Source organism: Galeopterus variegatus, unplaced genomic scaffold (genome assembly GCF_000696425.1).
Source record: "Galeopterus variegatus unplaced genomic scaffold, G_variegatus-3.0.2 Scaffold1764, whole genome shotgun sequence".
NCBI classification, from domain to species: domain Eukaryota; kingdom Metazoa; phylum Chordata; class Mammalia; order Dermoptera; family Cynocephalidae; genus Galeopterus; species Galeopterus variegatus.
In genome coordinates this window covers 181,061-191,068 of record NW_007727875.1, presented here as the reverse complement: position 1 = coordinate 191,068, position 10,008 = coordinate 181,061, and the positions used below count along the sequence as shown (strand labels likewise).

Here is a 10,008-nt window from a genome sequence, read left to right as displayed (position 1 = left end):
GCTCTGCTCTGCTCTGCTCTGGTCCATCACCCAGTGACATTCCATGGGTAAAAAATGGAACACTGGAGGAGCCAGGGCTTTCTCTTCCAGCCTCTTTCTGATACTGTTGCAGTAAGAGATAAGAATTGACTGTTCCTTTTATTTTGGCTTATTGTTTTAATTGACTGTTGCAATACCTGGCTGCTCAGCTTAGCTCTTAACAATCCTATAATACCACTGAGAAGCTGAGGAAAGCCCTGGCTCCTCCAATGTTCCATTTTTTACCCATGGAATGTCACTGGGTGATGGACCAGAGCAGAGCAGAGTAGATCTGAAACTATGAAACTACTAGAACAGAACACAGGAGAAACATTACTCAAAATGGGAGTGGGCAGCACTTTTTTGAGCAAGACTAGGAAAGCACAGGAAAGAGTATCAGAAAGAGGCTGAAAGAGAACAAAGAACTTATGTTATTTTTCAAGGTTGTACAGCTAATAAGTGGCAGTGTGGTATTAGAAAATAGGTAGCTCATTCTATAGACTATGTTCCTTTGTCGATAGTGTCGCTTGCTGTGCAGAAGCTTTTCAATATATTTATAGCATATTTTGAAGACAGGAACTGTGATACCTTCAACTTTGTTCTTTTTTAATTAATTAATTACTTTTTATTGAAACGATTGTACATATCTGTGGGGTACAGTGTTGAATTTCAATACCTGTGTGCAATACGTTGTGTTCAAATCAGGATAATTGGTATATTCAGCATTACACAATGTAATCATTTTTGTGGCCATTTACCAATTTCTCGCTACTCCACTTCCATTTTTCCACCCCTAGTAGACTCAGTTCTATTTTCTCCTTTTGAAAATTCAATGTATTATTGTGACCATTGCATCTTTCCTTCTTCCTTTTAAAAATGTATTTGTTTTATTTTTAGCTCCCACTTATGAGGTAGGATATGTTGTATTTCTCTTTCTGTGCCTGGCATATTTCACTTAATGTGATTTTCTCTTAAGTTCATCCATGTTGCTGCAAATGGCAAAATTTCATTCTTTTTTATGACAGAGTAGTATTCCATTGTGTACATATACCATGTTTTTTTTTTTTTTAATCCAGTCGTCCCCTCAATGAACATTTAGGTCAATTCCAACTCTTGGCTATTGTAAACAGAGTTGCAATAAACATGGAAATATAGGTAGCCCTTTGACATGATGATGTCCATTCTTTTGGGTATATACCCAGCAGTGGCACTGCTGGATCATATGGCAGATCTATCTGTAGCTGTTTGAGGAACCTCCATACAGTTTTCCATAGTAGCTGCACTAATTTACAGTCCCACCAGCAGTGTAGGAAGGTTCCCCTTTCTCTGCATCCTCATCAGCATTTGTTATTCTCTGTTTTTTTGATAATAGCCAGTCTAACTGGGGTGAGATGATATCTCAATGTGGTTTTGACTTGCATTTCCCAGTGCTTAGTGATGTTGTGCATTTTTTCATGTGTCTGTTGGTCATTTGTGTATCTTTCTTTGAGAAATGCCTATTCAGAAACTTTTCCCATTTTTTAAATGGGTTACTAGGTTTTTTTTTTTTTTTGTTGTTGTTGTTGTTAAATTGTTTGAGTTCCTTGTATAGTCTGGATATTAATCCCTGGTAGGATGTGTAGTTTGTAAATATTTTCTCCCATTCTCTAGTTTGTCTTTTCCCTGAGTTAATTATTTCTTTTGCTGTACAGAAACTTTTTAGTTTGATATGATGCCATTTGTGTATTTTTTTCTTTTGTTGCCTGTGCTTTTAGGCTCTTATTCATAAAGTCTTTGCCCAATCCTACTTCCTGAAGTCTTTCCCCTATGTTTTCTTTCAGGAGTTTTATAGCTTCAGGTCGTATGTTTAAGCCTTTAATCCATTTTGAGTTGGTTTTGGTATATGGCAAGAGGTACAGGTCTGGTTTCATTCTTCTACATATGGATGTCCAGTTTTCCCAGCATTGTTTATTGAAGAGGCAGTCTTTTCCTCGGGGTATATGATCTTGGTACCTTCGTCAAAGATCAGTTGGCCATAAGTATGTGGTGATTTCTGAGTTCTCTATTCTGTTCCATAGGTTCGAGTGTTTTTATGCCAGTATCATACTGTTTTGGTTACTATAGCTTTGTAGTATAATTTGAAGTCAGGTAGTGTAATGCCTCTGACTTTATTATTATTTTTTGCTCAGGATTGCTTTGGCTGTTCAGGGTCTTTTGCTGTTCCATATGGATATTAGGATTCTTTTTTCTATTTCTGTGAACTTTATTATTATTTTTTGCTCAGTATTGCTTTGGCTGTTCAGGGTCTTTTGCTGTTCCATATGGATATTAGGATTCTTTTTTCTATTTCTGTGAAGAATGTCATTGGTATGTTGATGGGGATTACAGTGAATCTGTAGATCCCTTTGGGTAGTATGGACATTGTCACAATGTTAATTCTTCCAATCCAAGAGCATAGGATGTTTTTCCATTTTTTCATGTTCTCTTTCATTTCATTCAGCAGTGATTTGTAGTTCTCACTGCAGAGATCTTCCACCTCCTTGGTTAAATTTATTCCTAGGTATTTTATTTTTTGGTCACTATTGTGAATGGGTTTGCTTTCTTGATTTCTTTTTTCTGCTAATTTTCTACTGGAGTATAAAAATGCTACTATTTTTTGCATGTTGATTTTGTATCCTGCTACTTTACTGAAATAATTTATCAGCTCTAAGAGATTTTTGTAAAGTCTTTAGGTTTTTCTATATATATATAGGATCATGCCATCTGCAAACAGAGATATCTGCTGTCTTTGATGAACATAGATACAAAAATCCTCAACAAAATATTAGCAGACAGAATACAGCAACACATCAAAATTTATAAACCATGATCAAGTAGGATTCATCCCAGAGATGTAAGGATGGTTCAGCATACTCAAGTCAATAAATATGATACACCACATCAACAAAATCAAGGACAAAAACCATATGATTATTTCAATAGATACAGAAAAAACATTCAACAAAAGTTATCATCATTTCATGATTAAAAATTCTCAGCAAATTAGGTATGGAAGAAAAATATCTCCACACAATAAAAGCCACATATGACATACCTGCCACCAATATCATCTTGAATAGGGAAAAGCTGAAAGAACTTTTTAGGAACAGGAAAAAGACAAGAGTGCTCACTGTCATTACTCCTATTTAACATAGCATTGCTAGTACTAATCAGAACAATCAGGTAAGAGAAAGCAATAAAGGGCATCCAGATTGGAAAAAACTTTGTTCTTTTTGTTCAAGATTGCTTTAGCTATATGGGTTCCTTTGTGGTTCCATACAAATTCTAAGATTGTTTTTAATATTTCTGTGAAAAATGTCATTGGTTTTTTTGATAAGGACTGTGTTGAATGTGTATATTGCTTTGGATAAAATGGACATTTTGATGATGTTAATTCTTCCCACCCAAGAACATGGGATGTCTTTCCATTTCTATCCTCTTCAATTATTTTTCACCAAAGTTTTAGTTTTCATTGTAGAGATCTTTCACTTCCTTGGTTAAATTTACTCCTAGGTATTTCAATTTTTTGGTAGCTATTGTGAATGGCATTACTTTCTCCATTTCTTCTTCACCTATTTCATTATTGGCATATTGGAAGGCTACTGTCTTTTGTGTGTTGATTTTGTATACTGACACTTTACTGAATTCATTTATTAGTTCTAGAATTTTTTTGGTGTAGTCTTTAGGTTTTTCTATGTATATGATTATGTCATCTGCAAATAGGCTTAGTTTGACTTCCTCCTTTCCAATTTGGATGCCCTTTATTGCTTTCTCTTTCCATATTGTGCTGGCTAGCACTTCCAGTACTGTGTTAAATAAGAGTGGGTAGAATAGGCATACTTGTCTTGTTCCATGTATTAGAGGCAAAGTCTCTGTTTTTTCCCATTCAGTATGATCTCAGCTGTGGGTTTGTCATATATGGCCTTTATTGTGTTGAGGTACATTCCTTCTATATGTAATTTGTTGAGTGTTTTTATCATGAAGCAGTATTGGAAGTTTTCAAATGCCTTTTCTGCATCTATTGAAATGATCATTTTTTCCCCCTGCATTCTGCTGATGTGATGTATCACATTTATTGATCTGCATATGTTGAACCATCCTTGCATCCCTGGGATGATTCCCACTTGATCATGATGAATGATCTTTTTAACGTGTTGTTGGATTCTGTTTGCTAGTATTTTACTGAGGCTCTTCTCACCTGTGTTTTTGATCTATAGTTTTCTTTTGTTTGTTGTGTCCTTTCCTGGTTTTGGTATGAGGTTAATGTTGGCCTCATAGAATGAGTTTGGAAGTATTTCCTCCTCTTCAATTTTTTGAGAGTTTGAGAAGAATTGGTGGTAGTTCTTCTTTAAATGTTCTGTAGAATTTGGCAGGGAAGCCATCTGGTCATAGAGTTTTCTTGTTGGGAGACTTTTTATTACTTCTTCAATCTCATTACTTGTTATTGGTCTGTTTAAATTTTCTGGTTCTTCATGGTTCAATGTGTATGTGTCCAGAAATTTATGCATTTCTTCTAGGTTTTCCAGTTTGTTCACATAAGTTGTTTATAGTAGTCTTATGATCCTTTGTATTTCTATTATCATTAGTAATGTCTCCTTCTTTCATTACTGACTTTATTTCTATTAGTCTTCTCTCTTTTTTTCTTCATTAATCTAGCTAGCAGTTTATTGATTTTGCTTATCTTTTTGAAAAAAAAATCTCTTTGTTTCATCCATCTTTTGTATTTTTTAAAATCTCTAATTGATTTATTTCTGCTCTGATTTTTATTTCTCTCCTTCTACCAATTTTGGGTTTGGTTTGTTCTTGTTTTTCCAGCTTCTTCAGGTGTAATGTTGGGCTGTTTATTTGAAGTATTTCTTCTTTTTTGATGTAGGCATTTATTATTATAAATTTCCCTCTTAGAACTGCTTTTGCTGTATCCCGTAGGTTCATTATGTTTTCATTTTCATTTGTCTCAAAAATTTTTAAAATTTCCTTTTTGATTTACTCTTTGACCTATTCATTGTTCAGGAGCATGTTGTTTAATTTCCATGTATTTGTGTGGTTTTTAGTATCCCCTTTGTTGCTGATTTCTAGTTTCATTCCATTGTGGTCAGACAAGGTAGTTGATATCATTTCAATTTTTAAAAATTTGTTGAAACTTATCTTGTGACCTAACATGTAACCTGTTCTTGACAATTTTCCATATATTACTGAGAAGAATGTGCATTATTCAGCAGTTGGATGAAATGCTCTATATATGTCTGTTATATCCAATCAGCCTAGAGTAGAGATTACTTTTGATGTTTCCTAGTTTATTTTCTGTCTGGATAATCTGTCCTCTGCTGAAAGTGGGACATTAAAGTCCTCAGCTATTATTGTGTTGCAGTCTTTTTCTTCCATTAGGTCTAATAGTAATTCCTTTATGTAACTGGGTGCTCCAGAGCTGGGCCCATATACATATAGAATTGTTAAATTCTCTTGTTGAATTGGTCCCCTTATCATTATTTAATGGCTTTTCTTATCTTTTTAAAATTTCCTTTCTTGAAGTCTATTTTATTTGATATAAGTAGAGCTACTTCTGCTCTTCTAGTTCCTATTTCCATAAAGTATCTTTTTCCTATCCCTTTACTTTCAGATGGCATGTATCTTTATATAGGTGAAATGAGTTTCTTGTAGGCAGCATATTGTTGTTTCTTGTTTTATAATCCATTGAGCCACTCTGTGTCTTTTAATTGGGGCATTTAATCAGTCAACATTTAGAGTTATTATTGTTATATAGGGAATTGTTCCTGCCATTTTGTTCTTTTTTTTTTTTTTCTGGTTGTTTTATTGATACTTTTTTTTTCTTTTTTTCCAATCTCATTGTCTTCCTTTGTGATTGAGTGGTTTTTTCTAGCAGTGTATTTTGATTTCTTGCTATTTATTTTTTGTATGTCTTATACGTTTTTGCATTATGGTTATCATGAGGTTTACAATAGAACATGCTAAAGTTATAACAGATTATTTTAGACTAATAATAACTGTACATTGATATCTAAGAAAAAAACAAAATAAAACAAAACCAACTCTACACTTTGGCATCACCCCCCCCGCCACACACACACTTTTTGACAATTTGTTGTTTCAAGTTACATCTTTTGATATGACATATCTCTTATATGGTCATTGTATATGCTGGTGTCCTTTATTCTTCATACTAAGGATGTAAGTGGTTTATTCTTCACCCTTATGACATTGGAGCATTCTGAGGTTTTCTGTGAATTTATTTTACTAAAAAATTATGTACCTTCAAGTTTTTTCTTGCTGTTTCTTAGCATTGTCTTTTTTTCAGATTAAAGAACTTCCTTTAGCATTTCTCATAATGCAGATCTAGCACTGATAAATTCTCTTAGCTTTTGTTTGTCTAGGAAAGACTTTATTTCTCCTTCATATTTGAAGGTTAGTTTTGCTGGACAGAGAATTCTTGGCTGCTGGTCTTTCCCTTCAGCACCCTGAATATGTCATCCCATTCCCTTCTGGCCTGCAGGGTTCTACTGAGAAATCCACTGATAGATGTATTGAGGATCCACTGAATGTTATGTATTTCCTTCCTCTTGCTACTTTCAGTATTCTTTCTTGGTCTTTGGTTTTTGATAATTTGATCATGGTGTACCTTGGGGTGTTCCTCCTTAGATTGAATTTGATTGGTGACCTCAGATTTTCCTGTACCTGGATGCTGTCATCTTTCTCCGTACTTGGGAAATTTTCAGCCATTATTTTTTTGAATATGATTTCTATATCTCTTCCTTTTTTTCTCCTTCAGATATGCAATTATGCAAAGGCTATTTCACTTGAGAGAGTCCCATTTTTGCTGTATTTCTGTTTCATTTTTTTCTTATTCTTTTTTCCTTTTGCTTCTCTGATCTGGTAATTTCATATGTTCTGTCTTCAAGCACATTAATTCTTTCTTCTGTTAAAGTCCACTGTTGGAGCTTTCTATTGAGTTTTTCAGTTCAGATAATGTATTCTTTGTTTCTAGAATTTCTATTTTTTAAAAAATTGATTCAATTCCTTTGTCAAGATTCTTACTCTTCTCCTGGATTGTTTTCTAGATATCATTTAATTTTCTATCTGTATTTTCTTCTGACTCCCTGAACATCCTTAAGAGGGTTATTCTGAATTCTCTGTCAGACATTTCATAAATCCTCTGTTCCTCTATTGCTGGTGCTTCATTTGTTGGTATCTTATTTCTCTGTTCTTTCTCAATCTTTGTGTCTTTATATAGCTGCCTGGGAATTTGAGGAGACTGATGCCTCTTCTAGGTTTTATAGGTGTTCTTTGGTGGCATTAGACAATTACTGGTTAATATTAGAGCTTTGTCACTGGCTGTGGTTTTTCTTAATTCCAAAAATAGGGGAATTTCCTGTGGGGACCAGAACTTGAGTTCTGTGGTTCTGCTAAACTGCTGCTTTGCGGCTGATTCTTTAGGGAAGGCTTTTTGTTCAGACCAGATTTTAATTGTTGGCCTTTTAGTCACTTCCAGGTCTTGTGAGGTCAGATACACCTGAGCTATGTGGAAATTCTGGCTTGGGACTGATTCTTTACAGCAAACTGTGCCCCCTGCCATTTTATCTCCCTGACCACTCTCCAATGTGTGGGCCTGTGCAGATCAGAAGGAAGATCACTGCCCACACTGCACCCTAATGTTCTCCTGGAGGGCCAGCCTTCCTTCTGCACTCCAAATGCTTCCCATGGGTGGGCCTTGTGCAAGTCCCCTGTGATGGCTTACTGGCCTCTGGGTGGTTCCTTTGGTCGGCTGTGGCCCTTGCTCTTATGTGGGTCCACAGTACCCCTGCCAGTGGTCTTCCTAGCCTGAGGGGTGGCACAGTACATTCTGAGGCCCTCTTCTCCCCTGCAGATTCCAGGCAGCTTCATGCAAAGGCCATAGCTGCAGCTTTTGCTGGCTTCTGCTCCATGTGCTGCAGCTTATTCCTGCCTCTCACAGGACCAGCCCTGAAGTGGCCGGGACTTGAAACTGTTAGAGCTGTTTCTTGTTCCTCTTGCCACAGCTTCTCCCACCTTCACAAATTTTGTGGGTTTCTCCTCTTCTTCCCATGAACTCTAGAGGTCCCAGGTTGGCAGTCTTTGCTTTTTTTTTTTTTTAATTTTTTTTTCCTTTTTGTCTTTTTTACTGACTGGTAACGAGATCGCAACCCTCGGTGTTGTGCCCGCACCACGCTCAGCCAGTGAGCGGGAACCGGTCTCCACATGGGATCCGAACCCTCGGTGGGAGCGCCGCCGCACTCCCAAGTGGCGCACTCTCCAGTGCGCCACCAGGCCGGCCCACAGTCTTTGCTTTTTAATAGTTGTAAATTTTTCCATTGTGGGACAGAGTGATGTTGGGGACCATCTATTCCACCATCTTGATGGTCACTGTAAACTATCTCTCAGTTAACAGAACTCAGTATCACATTAATTGCCTGGTCAGGAATGGAATTTTTTTGCATGATGGTAAAGGGACTGACCTTAGCCAAGGTCTTGGTGGGGAGTGTTCTTGAGAAGCCTCTTTAGACAGAACCAGCTATGCTTGGCAAAAGCCCCTCCCTGAAGTCTCCTGCTCTTGGAGATAGCACTCGTATATCCTGATCACGCTGGGGGAGTCCTATTTTCAGGGTGTTATAGCTTGTTTGATCATAAAAGATCATTGTCCCCTAAAGGTATTCTTTCACAGACCTCTCCCCTGTTGCGGGAAGGCTCAGAGGGTCATCTAGGTGTGTAGGGCACGTATGCATGGTCTGCAAAGGCCTATTTGGCTACTGGTATAGAATGTGATAAAGACAGTCTCCTTTCTCTCACCATTCCTACTCATGGTCCATTCAGACTCAGAGTTTAAAGAGCAGTATCTACCACACCACCTATCCTTATCCCCATAGCAGGCTTAAAAGGCCAAAGGGTCCTGAATCAACTTCCTCTGCCCCCCGGGGGCAGCAGGATGGGTCCCCAAACACACACGATCCTCACAAAGATTCTCATCCACTGTTGCCAGGACCTGAGGGAAGCAGCATCTGCCCAAAACACAGTATGGAATTTTATACTGATTTATTTGGGGAAAGAGGAGAATCCTTCAATGCATGAATGCCATTGCTTTACTTTCAGACATCCTATTTTAAAATAAGATGTCAGTAGTGTGTTAGGTAAGAAAACAGGGAGCTCTCTGTGTAGCTGACTCTTGGTGGGATTTCTAATTGTGGTAGATATTATCCGTGGATATTGTACACACTATTTCTGATCATGAGAGGCTGAGAGGCACAGTGAAACAAGCATAGTATGGAAGTTACAAGCAACTACCCAACTCTGCTTTTCCTATGTTACTTAACTTCTTTGAATTTTATCTTATGGGGATATTTCTAAGATCTACCTGATACCTAAATTCTTAATAAATGGTTAATGTTATGTCCTATTTTTCAAAGAATGTTTAAGCTCAAGCTCAGGATAATTAACATAATCTGAATTGTAACCTGGCAGGATTTTATGTTTCCTAAGAGTAGATTCCAGTAACGCTGGATTGTTTGCTGTAGAGGATTCATAAAGCAAATGTACTTCACAGGACCTGGTTTTCCAAAGCCTTGCAGTTTCAATTATTGACCTTACAAAAAACAGGAAATTTTCCCCAGGCTATTTAGTCTGTGTTGTAAGATAAGAATCGTAACACAGCAAGGCTGCTGGTTCAAAGACAGACAGGTTACTAAATTGACATGGAAAGTTACTAAAAAGCTGCTGGAGGGAGAAGGAGTGTTTGCTAGATCAAGCTTTTGTTAGTGGATTGACTTAATTGCATGTTACCAGCTTCTATTGTTAAAACTTGTTTAATGGTGCTTAGCAAAACCCCACTGATGTCTCGTCCTATAATTTGCTGGTCTAGAGAATAAATGCAGGAAGAGAACCCAAATTTGTGGTTAATTTCCCAAATGGAAGCAATGCCTCATTCTTGAGGGTTATGGGATATTAACC

The 10,008-nt window shown here is 37.0% G+C and overlaps 1 protein-coding gene across 1 annotated transcript in view; it reads right to left on the bottom strand.

Annotated features, from left to right (window-relative positions):
* GALNT5 (polypeptide N-acetylgalactosaminyltransferase 5) overlaps positions 1-10,008 on the bottom strand; it is a 61,260-nt gene that overhangs the window by 22,423 nt on the left and 28,829 nt on the right. Inside the window, 2 exon segments of the mRNA XM_008578821.1 lie at positions 3,968-3,974; positions 6,045-6,052. Of these exon segments, the coding sequence (XP_008577043.1) occupies positions 3,968-3,974; positions 6,045-6,052 (15 nt within the window).